Source organism: Oryctolagus cuniculus, chromosome 8, assembly GCF_964237555.1.
Source record: "Oryctolagus cuniculus chromosome 8, mOryCun1.1, whole genome shotgun sequence".
NCBI lineage: Eukaryota > Metazoa > Chordata > Mammalia > Lagomorpha > Leporidae > Oryctolagus > Oryctolagus cuniculus.
The window spans coordinates 89,803,200-89,824,570 of record NC_091439.1 but is presented as its reverse complement, the minus strand read 5'-3'; the positions used below and the strand labels follow the sequence as shown (position 1 = coordinate 89,824,570).

Genomic DNA, 21,371 nt, shown 5'->3' with positions numbered 1-21,371 from the left:
ATAAGGTCAGCTAATTCATATAGCCTTTTGTACCTGTTTCTTAATATCCATTCAGTTGTCCCTGAATGGTGGTGGCATTTGTGAACTTTGTCATTGCTCAAGGCACGCACTGTACAGAACACACAATCAGCTGGGGTGTCTGGCCAGAAAGGCTTGGTGTCTAAAATTAGACATGTGGAAACTGATTAGAGGCCTAGAGAAGCAGGAACATAGTGGATCAAGTCTGATAAGTGTGAGAATGAGGGAGGTGATTTCAGGGTCCGGTGTCTTACACTGTGTGAAAGTCTTGAAGATAAATCAGGCATTAGTGTCCAAGCTACACTCTGGTACATTCTGTGCTGTAGAGAAAAGAGCATTTCTTGGCTGTGAGATGGCGGTGACTTGATCTCTTGAAGCTCAAATTCCCACGCTGAGAGACTGACCTACAAATCCAGGAGTGCAGGGGTCTCATTAACATCCCCAGCAGAATATTCTGTGGCTAGCAATCAAGACAGTTTCTGATACTGCTGGCCGTTTACCTTCGTTTGTAAAATAGTATTAATAATTATTTGCTCATCCTTTCATAAAAATTGTTATGAAGACAGAATTGTACTTTTTTTTTTCAAAGATTTTATTTATTTATTTGACAGAGTTACAGACAGAGACAGAGAGAAAGGTCTTCCGTTAGTTCACTCCCCAAATGGCCACAATGGCCGGAGCTGCGCCAATCCGAGCCCATATTTGCCATTATGTATTTATCATGGTGCTGTCTTTTACACATGATATTTCAGATTTTCCCTACAGTTGAGGGTTTGAAGATAGGCAACTAGAATACTGTTTAAGGCCAGGACGGCCACCTGGATCTTCATTTTCATGCTTATTATTGTTCTGTACCCTACAGTGTTCAGATAAATGAGCTACAGGAACAGTTCTCATCCACCAGTATTTATTTACTCTTTCATCCAGATATGTCACAACTGAAAAATTATCTATAGCAATGTAATATATTTCCTGCATCAAAAACATAATCCAAGTTGGTTCTAAGTAAGGAGGGTTTCTTGTCAGGGAGTGAGAGGGAAGGTGTAATAATGTGAGAGAAAGTGTTACACACAAAAGATCCTATTTCAGCAATATTAATTTCCTTTTCCTTTGAAGGTGAAGGCTCAAGTGCTAGACATGGCAGATGATGCATTCGACGATGAATACCAGAAGTGTACTGACAAGATGGAAATCAAATACGTTCCCCAGCTGCTCAAGGAGGAAAAGGCTAACCAGCAGCTCCTAGAAAGTGTGTGGGAAAATGCAAAAGTCAAGTGGGAAGCCCGGAAGACTCGGGTCCTTCTTCCTGTGAATTTCAGGGATAACCATGGAATAGCCCTGATGGCGTATCTTTCTGAAGCTCAAGAGCAAACTCCCTTTTACCATCAGTTCAGCAAAGCTGTGGATATGGCTGGCCAGTCCCGAAAAGACTATATCTATAGCTTCCAGTTCAAAGCTTTTCATTTTTACCTGACGAGAGCCCTGCAGTTGCTGAGAAGACCTTGTGAGCAGAGTTACAAACACGTGGTGTATTCCAGCCGGGACACTTCGTTTACATTTGGAGGGCTAAACCAAGCCAGGCTTGGCCGTATCACTTTGGCATATTCAACCAAACCGCAGGCTGCCACTGACCACAGTGTGTTGACCATCAACACATGCTTTGGAGTTGATGTTGAAAAGCTTGTTGATCAAAAAAGTGAGAAAACTGTTTTAATACCTATGAATGAGATTTTTCAAGTGTCACAGGGCGAGAATAGCAGTAACCTCATCCTTCAAAGCACAAACAAGACCTGCAGCCATTATGAGTGTGCATTTCTAGGTGGTAAGTGCTTCTGTTCTGACTGTGCTGATTTGGGAGGAAAGGAGTGGGGTCTTTTTTTTTTTTTAAGATTTATTTATTTATTCGAAAGTCAGAGTTATACACAGAGAGAGAGTTTTCCATCCACTGGTTCACTCCCCAGATGGCTGCATCCGCTAGAGCTGTGCCGATCTAAAACCAGGAGCCAAGAGCTTCTTCCAGGTCTCCCATGCAGGTGCAGGGGCCCAAGGACTTGGGCCATCTTCTACTGCTTTCCCAGGCCATAGAAGACAGTGGGATCACAAGTGGAGCAGCTGGGACTCAAACCGGTGCCCATATGGGATGCCGGCACTTCAGGCCGCAGCTAAACCCGCTACACTACAGTGCTGGCCCCAAGAGTGGGATTCTTAAGTCCAGGGATAGGTGAGGTAGGAAGAATGAGTGGGGTTTAAAAGGACAGATGACATTGGTGGTTTCCAGTCAAACCCTTTTCATACTATTTAATTTTATCAAAATACTACATTTGCAGCATTATTAAGTGTTAAAAATAAAATATTAGAATGCATTGGTTTTGAACCAGAAGCAGTTTTGCCCCACAGGGTCATTGGGCATTGCTCACATTTATTTTTGGTTGCCACAGCAGGGGGCAGCGGGGGATTGGTGCTGGCATCTAATGGATGGATGCCAGGAATGCTGCCAAGGAATACGTGGGACAGCCCCCTGCAGCAAAGAATTGTGTTGCCCAAAATGTCAGCAGTGCCGATGCTGAGAAACCCTGCTGTAAGTTTATGGTGGAAAATAGCAATCCCCTGCCCTACCTAGCCGCAGGTGCCACCCCTCAGTGGCATCCATTTTTAACTTAGGGTTTTCAGGCACTTTATTTTTCTGGGTACATAGCATGCTCAGCATGTTATTTCTTGATTCATAGACATCACCTGTTGACCACCCACTATAGAGAATGAATATTTTTAATTAAGACTTCTCTATTGCTTTTAGCTGTAAGTAACAGAAAACCTGATCTAATTTTCATGTAGTGAGTCTCATGATAGGCTGTGTAGAATTGGTACAGTAGTTCCTTAAGTAACTCTAATTCTTTCTTTCCATCCCACCATCCTTAGCATGTTTCTCCTGTCTACACCCTTTCCCCTATGAAAATGGCATCTTGTTGATCATCTTTTAGTAGTGTTTCTCTGTAGCCTGGTTTGTTGATTCAAGTGTGCAGTGTGACTGTTAACAGCTGTTAGCATCAATCCATGACCAAGACAAACAGAGAAAGGAGATAACAGCCAAAACTTCCTAGTTTTCAGAAGGATGGTAAAGGCTTTCTCTGAAATCCTTAACAGACTTCTGATTGCGTGTCATTGACTAGAAGAGTTTCTTGGTCACCCATGGCTGTAAGAGAAGCTTAGACAGGAACTGTCTCTGTAGTGAGAGATACAGGGGAGAAGGGAATTAGAAATGATTGTTGGGGCCAACATTTAGCCTAGCAGTCTGGACACCCACATTCCATATTGGAATGCTTGGGATTGAGTCCTGGCTCGACTCTGAATCCCAGCTTTCTGCTTATGTAGACCCTGGGAGGCAGAAAATGGTGGCTCAAGTAGTTGGGTTCCTGCCACCCATATGGGAGACCAGGATTGAGTTCCAGGCTCCTAGTTTCAGCCTGGCCGAGGCCCTGCTATTATGGGCAGTTGGGAAGTTAACTAGCCAATGGAGTGCTCTGTGCATGTGTCTCTGCCTTTCAAGTTAGAAAAAAAGAAGTGACAGATCAGTAAACCAAAAGTACCTGATATCCCAGCATGTATACTTCCTTCCCTCTTGTGCTTCTCTGGTATAGTGAAGATATATCATTGTGGAGACAGTTGTTTGCCTAGGCTTAAGGTCTCTCTTACCCAGGATTACTGTATGCTTTTTGTTGGTTTCATTAGTTTTTTTTATATCCCATCAATAATTCACCTCCACATCCGTTGATAGAAATCATACTTTGGGCCGGCGCCGCGGCTCACTAGGCTAATCCTCCGCCTAGCGGCGCCAGCACACCAGGTTCTAGTCCCGGTCGGGGCGCCGGATTACTGTCCCGGTTGCCCCTCTTCCAGGCCAGCTCTCTGCTGTGGCCAGGGAGTGCAGTGGAGGATGGCCCAGGTGCTTGGGCCCTGCACCCCATGGGAGACCAGGAAAAGCACCTGGCTCCTGGCTCCTGCCATCGGATCAGCGCGGTGCGCCGGCCGCAGCGCGCCGGCCGCGGCGGCCATTGGAGGGTGAACCAACGGCAAAGGAAGACCTTTCTCTCTGTCTCTCTCTCTCTCACTGTCCACTCTGCCTGTCCAAAAAAAAAAAAAAAAGAAATCATATTTTGGGCCATATTACTTTCTCACCTGCCTTCCCTCCTGCTTTCCCCCATCTTCCTCTAGGATAGGCCCATTAGCACTGCCATATGTCCCGAAATCTCAGTGCCATTCTGAGAGTTTGCTTCTCCCCCGGGAGCCATCCACTGTTTCTTGGATTTGCAACTCTTTCTTGAATTACTCCTTTGTTTGGCAGAGTGCAGTTGGGGGTTCTTCAGGAGTTTTCTGACAGACGATACATTGAGGCCAGTTTTCTAAGACTTTGCAGGACTGAAAGATCTACTTTTTTTTTTTTTTAAAGATTTATTTATTTATTTGAAAGAGTTACACAGAGAGAGGAGAGGCAGAGAGAGAGAGAGGTCTTCCATCCCATGGTTCACTCCCCAGTTGGCTGCAATGGCCAGAGCTGTGCCGATCTGAAGCCGGGAGCTTCTTCCAGGTCTCCCACATGGGTGCAGGGGCCCAAGGCCTTGGACCATCTTCTGCTTTCCCAGGCCATAGCAGAGAGCTGGCTTGGAAGAGGAGCACCCGTATGGGATGCTAGTGCTTCAGGCCAGGGTGTTAACCTGCTGCACCACAGCACTGGCCCCATGAAAGATCTACTTTTAAATTGAAGTAATAATTTCTGTCGATATGTGTTTCTGTTTTAATAGTTATTTTTCCCTGCAATTTTGAAGCTGTTTTTCTAGTTACTTTTAGTTTCGGGAGCTGCTGCTGTAAAGTGTGAAGCCATTCTAATTACTGAGATTTTCAGTGAGACTTTGTTTTGTTTTGGTCTGGAAGGTTTTAGGGTACTTTTCTGTTCCCACATTCTGAAATTTTATGGGAAAGTTGGGCCTCGGGATAGGTGCAGGTCAGTAATACCCTTGCTCCTGTGAAGACAGCCTGCTCTTGATCGTCTTGCACTTTCATGTGATCTGCTGAAAGTGGATGCCAGCTCTGTAACAGTGCGACACTGCCTGTAGTAAGCGTAGACCGTGCGTGGTAAAGTGCACCTGAGCTGGGAGGATTGTGAATGAACTATAAATACTTGGTGCTGGGGTCGGGGGGGGGGGGGGCGTGGTGGACGGAGAGGAGGGGCACTGCTTTAAGCCTTCCTGAATGTGCTGTGTCATACCTGGGTGTTCTCCTTCTTGAGTCCTGGAAGAACAGGATTTATGTACCAGTCCTTTGTAGGTTCAAGAGAACATACGTGGCAGGAGACTGAAGCAGGGGAGCTCTGCACAGCCTGTGTGATCTTGTTTCCTTGTACCTGAGCGTCATTTGGGGAGCTGAAGAACAGTCCTGGGCTGCTCTGAGTACTTCCACTGGGGGAATGTGGCTGATACCATGCTACTGCCAAACAGTGTGCTGTATTCCCTGCTTCCATTGTTCTGTGAAACTGAGCTGGGGAGAGGTTGGCATTGGCTCTTGCAACTGATTGACTGTCTTAACCAAAAATTGCTGCTGTGTCCAGCAGTGTGAGCACAGGAAGAGCCCTCAGAAGTGGAATAGACTTTGAGACTGTGACTCAATCTAGCCAAGGAACTATGAGATTAAAAAGCCTGGATAAGAGAGGGCCAGCTCCGTGGCGTAGTGGGCTAAGCCTCCGCCTGTGGCACCAGCATCCTATATGGGCACCAGTTCAAGATCCAGCAGCTGCTCCTTTTCCTATCCAGCTCTCTGCTAATGGCCTGGGAAAGCAGTGCAAGATGGCCTGCACCATCATGGGAGACATGGAAGAGGCTCCTGGCTCCTGGCTTCAGATCAGCTCAGCTCCAGCCATTGTGGTCATTTAGGGGGTGAACCAGCAGATGGAAGCCCTTTCTCCCTCCCCCCCCCCAACTCCACCTCTCAAATAAATAAACAAAATCTTAAAAAAAAAAAAAAGGCCTGGGAAAGGAAGTGGTGATGTGGATGCCTCAGCGAGGGGCTGGTCCACTTGCTGTTGTTGGATGAAGGTAGCCTGTGGCCATTGAACTGTCTGCAGTGCGAACTGCAGGACGTCCTCACTGAGCACTTGCAGTTGCGTGATCTTACGAGTGCTCCTTAAATCTTGCACTTTGGGCACCTCTTTGGACTCACCTGAGTCTGCAGTGAGTTGCCTGAGTGAGACTGACTATTCTTGAGGGGGCAGAGGAAGACAAAGTTGTGTTGAAAGGAAAGGTACTCATTTTGCTCACCAGCCATCCACTGGCCTGATCAAAAGCCAAGCCATGTGCAGCCAGCTTAGACTAGTTCATGGAGCTCCCTGTGGGCATGCGTGTTGTCTTCCCAGTCTCCCACACCACAGTGGCTTGAGACTGCCTGTGTTTCAGTTATACAGTCATCTCCTCACATCCACATGGATATGTGCCAAATGCCCCAGGAAACTGGGACTAGTTCCAAATACTATTTATACAAGTTTTTTCTGTATATACATACCTATGATAAAGTTTAATTTATAAATTAGGCAGAGTAAGAGGTTAGCAGAATAAAATAGAACGACTACAATATCCTGTAATAAAAATCATGCGAGCGTGGTCCCTTCTTCCTGGGAGCCAAGACAAGTGTTAGTATTTTTGGACTGCAGTTGACTGCTGGTAACTGAAACCGTGGATAGCAACACTCCAGGTGAGGGGGACTGTACCATGAAAATTGGCAGTACTACAAACCAGGGTGTCCCTCTCCCTGCTCTGGTCTGTATCTGCACATCACAGCCAGAAACCCAATTGCAGCATAACTGGCAGAAATGATACCTGTCTGGTGCTGCTGCTGAACAGCCCTGACAGAACTCTGCCCTGCACTTGAGCGTGGCTTTAGCCCCAGGCTGCATTGAGTCGCTAGACTGGGGTCACCTGCTGTTGTCTGGACATGACTAGTGGGAATGCAGGATCAAAAACCTCCCTTGAGGGAGCAAAGACAAGTCATTTGAAACACTGTGAAAAGCAGTGACCAGGGGACGTTAAAGCCCAAGCCAGGAAGATAGAACCAGAATCTTGTGACTTAATATTACTTTTCTAGGTGAAAAATAGCAGTAGTTCTAAAGAGATAAAATAAATTTTACTGTACTAAATTTAGTACATAGAATGCTAAAATACTGTTATTTATATAAACTTGCCTATGATTTTTCAAGATAACAATATATTGTGAACATTACAAAAACTATTAGCTAAAAATGGTTCAACTTCTTAGGATGTGGAGAAAATATCTGTGTCGCACTGGAAAGCACCAGCCTCTGTTGGCCATAGATACTAATTTAGATAGGAGTCTGAGATTCTGAGAGTAAACCATGAGAAAGGAATAATAGAATCCTTTCTCTTTCCTCAAGAAAATGCTGCTGATTAACAGTTTTCTATGCTATTTTCCTGGAAAACTTGATAAAAGTTGGGTGTTAGTTGTATGAGCAGGCTATATTCCTAATCACTAAAAAATGACCCCATTGGAAGACACTTGGATTGGGAGGACTATGGATGAGTTCTGTATACCTGGTGGAAAACCATAGCTTTGAGATTCCTGGAACCCTCTAATTGTTCTTTCATTTTCTTATTTAAATTTATTCCTCAGTGGTTTGTTTAGAATTTATTTTATTTGAAAGGCATAATGACTGAGAAAGAGGGAGAAGCAGAGAAAGAGCTCTTCGATCTGCTGGTTCACTCCCACATGGTTGCAGAGTCCCAGGTCCTCAGGCCATCTTCTAGTCTTCACTAGGCACATTAGTAGGGAGCTGGATTAAAGTGAAGCAGGGGTTGGCGCTGTGGCATAGCAGGTAAAGCCTCTGCCTGCAGTGCCGGCATCCCATATGGGCGCTGATTTGAGTGCCGGCGGCTGCTCCTCTAATCCAGCTCTCTGCTATGGCCTGGGAAAGCAGTAGATGGCCCAAGTCCTTGGGCCCCTGCACCCACATGGGAGACCCAGAAGAAGTTCCTGGCGCCTGGCTTCAGATCAGCTCAGCTCCAGCCGTTATGGCCAATTGTGGAGTGAACCAGTAGATAGAAGACCCCCCCCCCCACCTCTCTCTCTGCCTCTCCGTGTCTCTCCGTGTAACTCTGCCTTTCAAATAAATAAATGAAAAAATCTTTAAAAAGGAAAAAAAGTGAAGCAGCCAGTACTCAAACCAGTGCACATGTGGGATGCAGGCATTACAGGCAGTGCAGCTTAACCTGCTGTGCCACAGTACTGGCCCCTGCACATTTTTAAGGTTCTTGAATGTCGTTTGGCTTGCTTTTCAGGTTTTTTAGGCTTAACTAGAGCCTATTTAATCTGCAGCTCATGGTGCAGTCATACCCTTCTGAATATTCTACCCAAATGTCTATAGATTTTATAGTTTTTTAGTCTGGCTGGTGGATACTCTTGTGGGTTCTTTGAGTAGTTCTCTCACACCTATAAGCTGTTTAGTGTCACCTGAGACAGCTGTATCAGAGGTTCTTCGTGCAAAAAGAATTTCAGATGTGAGATAGTAACAGTGAGCAGGCTAGCCAAGTTTAAGGGAAAGAACACTTCTGACAGATGAGGAGAGCGTCTGGGTGAAGGGCCGAGAGCCCGCTCTGCATGTGGACCTACTGTTTCCCCCACCCTCTTCTGGGGTGTTGCAGGGCTGAGGGCTTTCTGGGCCCAGTAACGCCCCTTGCACAGGGTGAGGAAGAGTCCCCTAAACTGCCCCCCACCCCGACCCCTGCCCTGTGAGGGCTGAGACTCACCTAATGAGGTTGTTGAACAGATCAAGACTTTTGATGTGCAAGTGCTGGTCTGCTTCCAAGGCAGGCGTCTGCACTTCTTCCCTCACTCAGTAGCACAAATCCCATTTTTGTTCTTCAGTCTCTTTCACATACGTGGGCTAATGCCTGTCGTGCTACCTGACATTAGTTCTCTGCTGAACACTGGAGGGAAATCCTTTGTAGAATCTGGAGTTCTCTGTGCCATTCCCTTTCTGGTACTTTTCTTATAAAACCAAATTATCTTGACATTTTCTTTATGGCACAAATCTAAACCATCTAATGATACTAACACTATTTGAGTTTTCTGCTTACTCTTGGCTTATATTTGGCAGGTTATATTTTTTCTAGGAATGTCTTTGTTTCAAATTTGTTGGCATAATGCTGGTCAGAGTATTCTCATATCTTTTTATATCCGCTGAATCTGTGGTTGTGTTCCCTTTTTTATTCCTTATATATTGCGCCTCCCCTCTTTTATTTTTGTGTTAACTTCTTGCCTGTTTTTACACTCCTACTACTTTAGAAACTCAAAGCAGTTTACTTTCCTGCTCTTAAAAATTTTAATAGAAAATTAAATCCAGGGAGGAGAAATGCAGTCTTGACAGCATGGTTCCGGTAGCTGAACTTCATGTGAGTTAGCCAGAGGTGAAGAGGAGACCCGGAGGCCTGTAGGCCTTCCCTGGGCACTCCCTACAGATGCCCTGCAAACCCAGATGGCCGCTCACTGACCTTTCGCCTTGCTCTTGGGCCACTGGCAGCGTCCCCGTCCTGGCAGGTGTTGGGACTCGCGGCAGCAGTGGTGACTGCCACCGTCGAAGACTACCCTGGAGCTGTGTGTTCCTGCGCTTCCAGAATTGCGGGTTTCCTTGTTTAGTAAAGGACCTTAGCGATCTGATGGAGACTCTTTTTCTCCAAGTGATAGGAATTGCCATGGTAGAAGGGACGTTTGCTGGTGAGCACACTTGAGTATCTGAGGAAAGGATTTAGTGGCTCAGTCTTCCCCTGGCTGTTGCAGACTAATCACAGGACAGAACAACAGAGGTTGGCCCTGGAAATGGGCCTTTGACGGTCATGTGAGGCAGTCTTCTAAAGAAGATACAGATAAGGAAATTGAATTCCAACGAAGTTAAATATTTTGTCAAAGATCAGACAGCTGTTTGCTGGTTGTGCTATGAATATAAAAATATAAAATTGTGCTGCAGTTTGAATCCACTGAATTCTGGGTCCAACAGCCTAGAAGCTGACAGTTCAGGTTACCAGTAAGTGCAAACCAACCTCAACCTTTACTTGGGGAGATTCTATCAAACTAATAAAGGTTTATCTTTGTGTTTCAGGACTAAAAACTGAAAATTGTGTGGAGAACCCAGGTAAGAAGCTTTTTAAAGTATTACCTCTGTAGTGAGAATTTTACTGGTGCTGTTCCTCACAGGTGCAGGTCTGAGCCACCCACCATGGCACCGTCATACCATCAGCTGTCATTTTCGCAGAGCGGAAGGTTGTGCCAGTGCACTTTCCTTTTCAGGTGGGGAGCCCGGGAACGCTGCTGCTTGCTCCCCCACCTGACCTTGATCGTGGCTGTTCTCCCAGACACCCACTGCCCTGGGTATGCTGGGAACATACTAGTCTCATCCTAGCCTGTCCTTACTGGGGGCTTAAGGGACCCCTAAAGGCCCCTTAGGTCTTCAGTCATTTCCCATGGCTCCTGTGCCAACAGCTAGACTCCTAGTCTTATGTTTCAGTGTCATAGGAAACGCTGGGGAGACAATGCAGGAATGGAATGAGTGTGGCTCAAGGGGGAGGATAGGCGGGTGGAATGGTAATACTGTCTGTTTCAGCTTCCATGGGTCGGGTCAGGAGGAGGATTTCCCAAAAATAATCCTTCTTAAAGGACCATGGGAAGGTAGACCAGAAATTCTGAGAGCATTCAGGAACAGCATTATCAAAATAGGCCTAATACATTTAAATCAAAGTTGCTGGAAAATACCCTGGACTGGTGCACAGTCTGGGTAGATCCTTTTAAAGATTTCCTTTTTAAGAAGTTTGAAAACTAAAGGTTCATTTCTGGCTAACTTTTTGGCCAGCTTTCCTATGAATCTTTCCCATGTAATTATAATTAATCCATATCCTTTTGTCTTTGAATTGGAATTTTATAATAACCCTGTTTATATGCTCTTAAATGTAAATCAGCTCAAATATATATTCTTAAAATAAATAAATAAATAAAAGTGTGAACCTGATATTCGCATGTGAGCATGGTAATATGTAATGGAAACATGTTTATATTTCAGAATATTTGCAGCCCACCTATGTCTACATCTCTGGTGAGTATGCACTCATTTTTTAAAAACATCCTTATGTGGATATTTAATAGTGCTTTCTGTTTTTGCTGTAGCTTCAGTAAGTCGCAGTTCTTTTGTTGCAAAGTTAAAACTGCTAATTTTCTTTCTGTAACTTAGGTGATGAAAACCAGAAGTTTGAAGACCCTGGTAAGACATTTCCAGGAACTGTGGGAACTTACATTTTGCCGGACAGCTCCTTTTATGGGTGGGAGTGGTAGATGTGGCATGGTAAGAAAATGTGGGAAGACAGCAGAGGCCAGCTTAACATGCTAGTTTGGTATGTCGAAGACCCTCTTGGGTTGCAGAAAAAGTCTCCATAAAAATGACACAGCAGCTGTATCTTGTAATAATCTTGAGGTCACAGCGGCAAACAGAGGAAGATCTGATTATTCCAGACTCTTGTGACCCTATGGTGTTGGGCAGGGTATAACATCTTTATTTTTTCCTAAGTTAAAATTGATGGTTCTGTGTATTTATTTTGCCTCCAGCAGTCTGTGTAATGGATGCTATTACCATATCCCTTTGATTATTACTACATCTCAAAGTATATCTTATCCCTGTGGTTTGGTGTTATTTCTTATTTTTAGAAATGATTTATTTATTTATTATTTGAAAGAGTTAAGAGAGAGAAACAGAGACAGAGATCTTCCGTCCACTGGTTCACTCCCCGGATGGCCTCAATGGCCAGGGCTGAGCCAGGCCAAAGTCAGGAGCTGGGAGTTTCATCCTGGTCTCTTACATGGATAGTAAGGGCCCAAATGCTTGGGCCATCTTCTGCTGCTTTTCCCAGGCCATTAGCAGGGAGCTGGGTTGGAAGTGGAGCAGCAGGGACATGAACCAGCACCCGTATGGAATGCCAGTAGCACTCTTTCCTGCCATGTCACAATACCGGCCCATTTTATTTTTGAAAAATTAGCTGATTGGGGCCAGCATTGTAGCTTAGCGGGTAGAGCCACCACCTATGACGCCAGCATCCCATACAGGTGGTGATTCTTTGTCCTGGCTGGCCCACTTCTGATCCAGCTCCCTATTAATAGCCTGGGAAAAGCAGCAGAAGATGGCCCAAGTGTTGGAGCCCCTGCCACCCACCTGAAAGAAGCTTCTAGGTCCAGGCTTTGGCCTGGCCCAGCACCAGCTATTGTGACCATCAGTGGAGTGAACCAGTGAATGGAAGATCTCTCTGTCTCTCTGTTTATCTCTATAACTCTGACTTTCAAATAAATAATTCTTCAAAATTATTTTATTTGAAAGACAAAGAGACAGAGATATACACAGAGAGATCTTCCATCCACTGGTTCATTCTGCAAATGGCAGCAATAGCCGGGGCTTGGCCATGCTGAAGCCAGGAGCCTAGAACTCCACCTTGGTCTCCACATGGGTGCAGGGACCAAGTACTTGGGCTGTCTTCCCTGGCACGTTACCAGGGAGCTGGATCAGAAACAGAGCAGTCAGAACTTGAACTGGTGCTTTAACACGGGATGTTGACATCGCAGGTGGGCAGCTTAACCTTTGGAGGACAGTTCAGGTAGTATGTGTTACTAGCCTTAAAAATGTTTAGACCTTTTGACCCAGTTATAACACTTAGATACCTGACCCAGGGAAATTAGAAATAAACATTGGAGCCGGCATTGTGACGTAACAGGTGAAGCCACGGTCTGCAATGCCGGCATCCCATGTGAGTGCAGGTTCAAGTCCTGGCTCCTCCACTTCTGATCCAGCTCCCAGCTAATGCACCTGGGAAAGCAGCAGGTCCCTGAATCCATGTGGGAGACTTGGAAGAAGCTCCTGGCTTCTGCCGGGCCCAGCCCCAGCTGTTGGAGCCATTTAGGGAGTGAACCAGCAGATGGAAGATCTGTCTGTCTCTCTGCAACTTTGCCTTTCAAATAAATTTTAAAAATTTAAATATAAATATTTGTGTAGAGAATTATTTATCACAGTGTTATGTAGCAGAAATTTAGAAACAACCTTAGTGCCCAATAGTTGGGTATTACTAAATAAATTCTGTGTATATTACATAACCAGCAACAACTTAAAAATCTTTTTGAGAATTTAAAAATATAAGAAATTATTTAATGCAGTATAAATAACAGGATATAAAATAGCATATATGGCATACTAACTTTATTTAAAAATATATACACATGTATGTATACATAACAAACATTAAAACATGCCAAAAATGTTAACGAGTATCTCTGAGATGAGATTTTATACAACTTTTCTTAGTAATTTATTTTTCTAAATTGTAATGTATTATACAATCATGAAGTGTTATTTCTAAAAAAAAAATTTATCATGACAACTTTAGTTAGTCTTTGTATAGAATTTAAAACAACATCCAACAAGTCTGTGTGCCTAAGGACTGCTGTTGTGGCACAGAGGACTAAGCCATTGCCTGCAGTGCTGGCATCCCATATTAGCACCAGTTCAAGTCCTGGCTGCTCCACTTTTGTTCAAGCTCGCTGCTCATGGTGAGGGAAAGCAGCAGCAGATGGCCCACATGCTTGGGCCCCTGCACCCACATGGGAGACACAGATGGAGTTCCAGGCTCCTGGCTTCTCCTGGACCAGTCGCAGGGGCACTGTGACCATTTGAGGAATGAACCAGCAGGTGGAGGTGCTCACTCGTGCTCACTCACTCTCATTCTCTTTGTCTCTCCCTCTCTCTGCAACTGCCTTTCAAATAAATAATTTTTAAAGATTTATTTATTTATTTGAAAGGGTTACACAGAGAGAGAAGGAGAGGAAGAGAGAGAGGTCTTCCATCCACTGGTTCACTCCCCAGTTGGCTGCAACAGCCAGAGCTGTGCCAATCTGAAGCCAGGAGCCAGGAGCTTCTTCTGGGTCTCCCACGCGGATGCAGGGGCCTAAGGGTTTGGGCCATCTTCCACTGCTTTCCCAGGCCATAGCAGAGAGCTGGACTGGAGGTGGAGCAGCCAGGACTCAAAGTGGCACCCATATGGGATTCCGGCACTGCTGGCGGTGACTTAACCCGCTACGCCACAGCGCTGGCCCTGAAATAAATAATCTTTAGAGATCCTGGGTCACTAACCATTGTTCTCACCAAAATCTATGCTCTGTGGGCTTAAATCCTCTCCTCCTTCCCCTTTTCATTCTATCCTCTGTCATTCTCAAAGCTCTTGGGGTTTTCCACTATAAAAAGCCAACTATAAAGCCAAGTTAATATTCAAGCTGATTGCATTTTCAATAGTATTCATTCTCAGCCTTAAATAAAAAGCCAGGGCTGTTTTGCCTTTCCTTCTTTGTTGAGACTGCCTCCAAGGCTGGGAAACATGAGGACTCCTAGGACTTAGGACACTACCCAGCACAGGAAGTATGAGGGATGGGTTAAGTGTAGCAGAGGAACTGCGTGTACTGAGTAGCAAGCACCTTGTCATTCCTGTACTCACTACCAAACGTACAAGGTGTTTCTTTTATAAAAATGAGGACTTGCATTCAGAGGGCAAGTGGCCCACCCAGAACCAAAGTTAATGACAACAGAGCCAAACCAGGCAGAGATAAACTCCTTACTGTTCCATTTACAAACGATGTGCTGGGAGGTCTAGGCTAGGCAGTTCAGACTCCGTCCTGCTCCTGAAAGATACTTTTGTTTTTACTATTTTCTCGTTTTCCTGTTTTTTGTTTGTTTTTTAAGATTTATTTGTTTGCAAGAATTAGAGAGAGAGAGGCAGAAATTCTTCCACCCGCTGGCTCACTCCCCATATGGCTGCAGCGGCCACCTGGCCAGAGCAGGAGCCAGGAGCTTCATCCCGGTCTCCCACTTGGTCTCTGGCGAAGGCCTTCTGGCTGTCACAGCGTGGCGGGTCCCAGCACATGGCAGGAGCACACGTGAGAGTGCCAGGCAGAGCGTGCAGCAGAGGAGGGGACCGAGGGGGCTGGCTGCTTGGACCCGACTCCTAGTCCCGTGAAGGCTCCAGCGTTCATCCATTCGTAAAGGCGGAGCCACCTTGACCTGAGCGTCTCAGAGGGATGCCCTGACCCTGCTGCTTTGAGGGATGGAACCTCAGCATTGTGGTGGGGATCAACCCGAGCAAATAACTGGTGAACACTAACCAGTTTTCATTTTTGCCTTTAGATGCAGAAACCCAGGAGCCCACCCAAGCACGTGGTAAGACAGCTTTCTGTTTACTCTCTGAGCCCAAGTACGAGGTGAGGCATCCCTAGGCGTAAAGAAAACATTGTCACGAGGCTGTTGCTCGTGAGCACTGCCCCTACCGCTGCCTGCCCGTCAGCCGGGGAGGACCGTGCGGAAAGTCCTCTGCAGCATTCGGGTGCTCCTGCAGCACTGGCTCCGGGGTGGGCAAGTTTGCTCTGCAGGGGGCGTGGCTGAGGGCAAGGCTGCAGCTAGAGACCCCAGAGAGACATCAGCTGCAGGCATAAGACGTTAGCTGTTTAACCTCTCCCCGTCCGGGGTCTCCAGGGAGCAGAGCACCACCTTCGGGCGAGGTGCCACGGCAGCCTCCTCTGCGCGTGCTGAGGGCCTGCAGGGTGGGGGTTCACTAGCCAGAGCTCTTAAATAAGCAGCCAGGACTGCAGCGCCTGCGGCCCTGCGCGCTTTCGTCTGTTGCGCTCACTAGAGCGCAGTGTGAAAGTTGCACTTACTGGAACAACTGCAAGTTACTGAAGACTTCTTTCTCGTTTAGGAGTGCAAATTCCGGACCCTTTTCTACTTCCTGGTAAGCAAGTACAGGCCTGCCAGGGGGAAGGGGCCAGTCTGGGGGCCTAGCCATGGCGGTCACTACTAGCCGTACAGGGGCGCTGAGTACTTTGTACAAGATCACTTGGGGACGGACCAGGCCTCTGTCCCTCAACTCCGTGGTTCCTCGCCTGCTTCTCCAGTGCGTTTATCGTGGCAGATTAGACCGCCTCTAAAGGCACGTCCCTCAGGACTTAACGCTTACAAAGGAGGAAGAAGGGATAGCACACTTAAATCTTCTCCCGAGATAGAGAATTAAGGGAGAAAAGGGGACAGGCTATGTTACCAGACAGCTATGGATGGTAATGACACTTGTCTGGCCTCAGCACTGTCACTCAGGTGTGGCCAACACGCCTCATCGTTATTCCCCAGAGGTACCTGTAAGGGAGTATAAAACCACCAAATCTCGGGGAGCAAGCCCCCTAAAATCCTTTTTCCTGAGTTCCTTAGTGCCGTGAAGGTATTTTTGGCAGGTTTTACCACTCACAGTCTCGTGGACCTGTTGAAGTCCGATTTTTGGCACCTGTTCAGTTGTATCCATGTAGAGTGCTGAGTTCTCTAACATGGCTGTGGACACTGCACGCATGCCGTGTGCAGAAACAGCCCGTGCACAACGGACAGCACAGGCAGCTCGGGGAAGGGGTCTGGCAACTCTGGCAGTGACTCGGATTGCAGCCGTTGGACCGATCTGGCCAGCTCTGTGAAGGGACCTCTAGCGGTGCTCCTGGCACGCGGTGTGTCTGCAGCATTTCAGTTCGCTGGAGCAGTGTGCATAGCGGTCTGGCTGGGCTCTTGGCTCATCACGCCGAGGCTGTGGGAAAGGTGGGCCCTCAAGCAGAGCTGGGGGACGGGCACGAGCTGTGCGGGCAGAGCACACCTCTGGGTGCTGTGCTGTGCAGCTGCTTTACTTCTCTGCGCCTCTGCTTCCACATCTGTAAAGTGAGGACGCCTTCTGCCCAGTTAGAGACCTCATGGGATCAAGTGCCTGGCGAAAGGAATGACTTACTAGTAACATTGTAGCAAATGACAGCAGTCTTTATTTATTACTCTCTGAACGATCTCTTTCTTACTTAGGAATAAAAGTGGTGCAACCGGATGAAAAACCAGGTAATGATTCCTCACTGGAGTGGAGGCTCCGCAGGGTCCCAAGTCTTCACCAGAAGCACTCAGTTGACTGGGTCGTAAGGGTCTGGGCAAGTTTCTGCCATCCCAGCGTGCAGGCCAAGGGGACATGTCGGGAACTCCTTCCAGTGTGAGCAGCCAGCTACTTGGCTTTTTCAGCCAAGCAGAAAAAAGCCCTTGACCTGGAACTGGAGCTGTTGGCTTCCAGCTGTGCCTGTCTATTCCAGAATGAGGCAGGAGGCTTCCCAGGGTGAACTGGCTTCCGTGAGGGAACTGTAGACACAGGGCGAGCGTCCTTGAAGCATGAATGAGGACTGCACAGCCCCCCCCCCCCCCCGTTGGGACCGGTCTGTGGTGCTACTGCACTGAGCCCCCCAGCAGGCAGCAGGCTTCTGTTGGCCTGTGCAGTACGGTGGTGCCCCCTCCTGGAATGCCATGTCTAGTGCAGGTGTTTTTTACAGAGGATCTCTTGCTATCCACTAAGCCGAGTACTGTCACTATCCCTTCAGAGGTGTGCACACGGAACGCTGGAAAGGGAAGGAAGCTGTGAGGCGGGAAGGAGAGAACCAGGACTCCAATTTCTCCTGTTGTGTTCACTGTGTCACACGGCACTTGGCCTTGCAGCCAGTTGTAGTTCTATACCTCTGTCCTGGGTTCCTGGAGTTGGCATTTGGCCTTAAAGCTGTGAGACTGTGCTTCTGTAGTATTCCAGTGCGAGGTGCACACTTGCAAGTGGCCAAGCATGGCAGTGAGGAGCGAAGGCTTTGAAACCACGTCGCCACCACTGACCACCTCTTTGATCTTGGTCCTACTCCTAAACGCTCCACAGATGTTTCAGAGCACATCTGTGAACTACGTGGAACCTCACTACCTACTTGTAGCTTAAGTAGAGATGGCAGTGTGCACGGAGCCCTGGCACATAGGAGGCACGGAATAAATGGTAGGTGGTAAAGGACAGGGGAATCAGTTCAACATGGGGATAAAGTACTTTTTTGTAGAAAAATTGTAACTCATACTTTAATAGAAACACATACTCATGGTAAAGAAAAAACCCGAGTGCAGGTAAGTAAAAGTATACTCCTCCCCACCGCACACACCTCGAACCCATCTCCCTGCCCGTCAGACCCCTCCAGGGCTGACTGCATTGGCCTGATTTTCAGTCAGACCTTTCTCTTCCCCATGGACAGATGTAGTGTGATTAATTACAATCTCTTTATATTTTAGAAGAAAGAAGTCTTGGAAATATCCACAATCCTAGTAAGAAATCTCATTCCTTCAGTTGACGAATGTGTTTCTGTAACATAGATGGTGGCCCGGCCCAGGGCTTCTGTTTGTGTGTGGTGGGGCAGCTCTGTTTCTTAAACAGTCATTTTAGGCTGTGTCTAGGCCCTGTACTGAAATAACATTAATTAATAACATGTACCTGCACCCGTTAAAAAAAACCAATAGTGTCCAGACTCAGACTCATAACAAAATTATGTACATTTCAAGCTGTAAATGCTTTGACTACACTAAAAAGCTTAACAAAGTAGATGATGCTTATATTTGCAAATAAATTTGGATTTAAGAAAATGGAAGCTGTTTCTGGAGTAAGTATAAGATAACGAAAGTGATGGAAGACAGCAGACGCTTGATTAAAAACTGCTTTATATCTATTATAACCATACAAAACTATGTGCCTGTGTATGTAAAACTGCTTCAAGGTCTGGGTTTGAGCATTATAAATGTTTCTAACCTACAAGCATGTCTAGCAGTACATTTGAAAGTTGTGTGGGAAGGTTGGTTTTTCATTGTGCAAGACTGTCCTGAGCGTTTCAGGCTAAGTAGTCTTCTACCTCTAGCCCACTGTTGCAACAATCAAAAAAAATCCTCAGCAGTGTCACATTGCCTTTCGGGGCAGCAGTGCCCTCCCGAGACCCACTGTTCAGTAGTAATACACTAATGCCTGGGTGACCTGCTCGTCCATTTTCTCAGATGAATACACCTAACTACATGCTTATTTTTAAAAAAGGTTTATCTACCTATCTATCTATCTGTGTATCCATTTATTTATTTGTCAGAGTTAGAGACATAAAGAGGTCTTCCATCAGGTGGTTCACTCCCCAGATGGCCACAACAGCCAGGAGCTTCATCTGGCTCTCCCACATGGCTGGCAGCAGCCCAAGCACTTGGGCCACCTTCCATGCCATTCTCAGGCCATTAGCAGGGAGGCAGATTCAAAGTAGAGCAGCTAGGATATGAACCGGCACCCATATGGGATGCTGGTATCGCAGGTGGTGGCTTTACCGGTTAGACCGCAATGCCAGTCCCCAAACTGCACGTTTATAACCATGGCTAATCTAGTGATATGAAGCCTTTTTATAAAACTGGCTGTCTCTTGGTTTTATTTGTGAACTCTGAGCTTAATCCTGTTTGGAGTCTTCCAGTCAACCTTCTGACGTCTGTTTAAACAGAAACGTAACTGTAAATCCCTTCTCTGATGTTAGGGCAGCCTAAAACATCTTCCTATGGATGGGCTCCCCTGCTCCTTTCCACTGGCTTAGATGAGCGGGAAAGGCATTTACCTATTTGATACTCGCTTACAGGGCTTAGTATTCAACAGTACGGCTACAATCAATTGTACTTGGTAACTATTTGAATACCTACATGAAATAGTCTGAGCTGAAACACAAGAAATGGGCCAGCATTGTGGCACAGTGAGTTAAGCCACTGCTGGCAATGCTGGTCATCCCATATTGGACTGTTGGTTCGAATCCTGGCTATTCCACTTCCAATCCAGCTTCCTGCTAATGCACCTGGGAAAGCAGTGGGTGATAGCGCAAGTACTTAGGTCCCTGCCACCCACGTGGGCGACCCAGATGGAGTTCCAGGCTCCTCGCTTCAGCCTAGCCAAGCCCTGACTGTTGTGGCCATTTGGAGTGTGAACCAGCAGTTAGATCTCTCTCTGCCTTTCAAATAAATAAATCCAAACAAAAAACAGGAGACAGAGTTAAACCATAACTTAGAAGCATGGACAGATAAAGAAAAAAGATGCTAAAATTCTAGACAATTTGCATAGCAAAAAATTACTGTCTTAGGAAAGCCAGGAAATCCTAGATAAAACCTCCAGCACCATATCCTAATGGTATCTGTAGGAAATCTGTAATGAACTCCTTCTGTGAAAATTGGTCCTGGGGAGCAGTATTTCCCTAAGTTCCTAACCCATTCTCAGTGTTGTTTGCACATTCAGGATATATGGTGTAAGTGGGTGATATGTGATGTCAAATATGACTATGTGTGTTCTCATTAACAGCACCAGGTCCGGTTCCTGTTCCAGGTCCCAAAACCTATCCTTCTGCATCCTCTGGCAAAATGCTCCTCCCACCACTTGGGACATTCATCATTTTCGTCAGTGCTTTTGCTGTAAAACTCTTCGGCCCTCTGTAATTTGATACATTATCTTTCTTGTTCTGTACTTGAAATGTGCTATAGGGATCCCACAGGGTATCAAAAGAAATAGTATATTTTTTACTCATTGGCCAAAGTCATTTTGATAAAGTTAGAATTGTTATTTGTTAATAAGCATTTTGCCAATTTAGAAAGCTGACCCAGATGTCATAGAATTAACTTTTTGCTTATTTCCTATATTAATTTTCCTATAAACTGTGTATCTGACTCAATTCAATAAAAGACTTTAGATATAATTTCAGACTTGTCAGACATGTCTAATACTGTTAGTAGTTGATATGAATTCTTGAATTAGAATTTTAAAAAACTCATCTAAGAAATCAAACTTCACCTTCAAATACTATCTCTCTTCTCTCAGTCTTTCATCTTCCCATAACATATGAGTATTAGTATTTTATAAATGCAGTCATTTACAAAATGTCTTCCCGGTCTCCTACACAACCGTAACCTAGTATGCAACTGAAAAGAAATTCCTGTAGCAGGTTCTCAGAAGGGGGCTCTGGACACCCAGTACGTCGTGCTGCTCACCGTCCCCACAGCCTCACACAGCAGGAGCCAAAGCGTCAAGGGAGGTGCAAAGTTTGCAGTGTCGAGAAGCCAAGATGATGCAGCCCAAGTGCACAGTCTGCAGTCGGAAATACTATTTAAAATGATTCAGTTTTTAAAGAATCACAAATGTACATTACAGTATGTAACTCATCTTGTAGTGTTTTCAGATATAATACATCAGGGAATTCTTTATCCTACTTGATATCTGAATTAAGTTTAATTTGCCATAGCTCAGTCAGAATATGTGAGCACTGAGAAAAGTACTAGGGAGGGAAAATCAGACTTAAAAACATGAATTAAAATCCTGAATTGTGGTTATGAAGAATTTAGTACTTATATGGACATAAATGCTCATTCTTCAAAA

At 45.9% G+C, this 21,371-nt stretch overlaps 1 protein-coding gene across 11 annotated transcripts in view; it reads left to right on the top strand.

Moving 5' to 3' along the window:
• The window catches only part of ART3 (ADP-ribosyltransferase 3 (inactive)), a 116,897-nt gene extending 96,203 nt beyond the window's left edge, over positions 1 to 20,694 (top strand). For 6 of the 11 annotated variants that reach the window (XM_008267721.4, XM_051819673.2, XM_051819674.2 and 3 more), the window contains exons 3-11: positions 1,135 to 1,840; positions 10,169 to 10,201; positions 11,123 to 11,155; positions 11,291 to 11,320; positions 15,269 to 15,301; positions 15,837 to 15,869; positions 16,964 to 16,996; positions 18,236 to 18,268; positions 20,304 to 20,694. In XM_008267721.4, the coding sequence (XP_008265943.2) occupies positions 1,135 to 1,840; positions 10,169 to 10,201; positions 11,123 to 11,155; positions 11,291 to 11,320; positions 15,269 to 15,301; positions 15,837 to 15,869; positions 16,964 to 16,996; positions 18,236 to 18,268; positions 20,304 to 20,437 (1,068 nt within the window). In that variant the 3' untranslated portion in view covers positions 20,438 to 20,694. The remainder of the gene's footprint in view (positions 1 to 1,134; positions 1,841 to 10,168; positions 10,202 to 11,122; positions 11,156 to 11,290; positions 11,321 to 15,268; positions 15,302 to 15,836; positions 15,870 to 16,963; positions 16,997 to 18,235; positions 18,269 to 20,303) is intronic. The other 5 variants (XM_051819675.2, XM_070047992.1, XM_070047990.1 and 2 more) reach the window with 1 other exon arrangement.
• Positions 20,695 to 21,371: the final 677 nt, after the last annotated feature.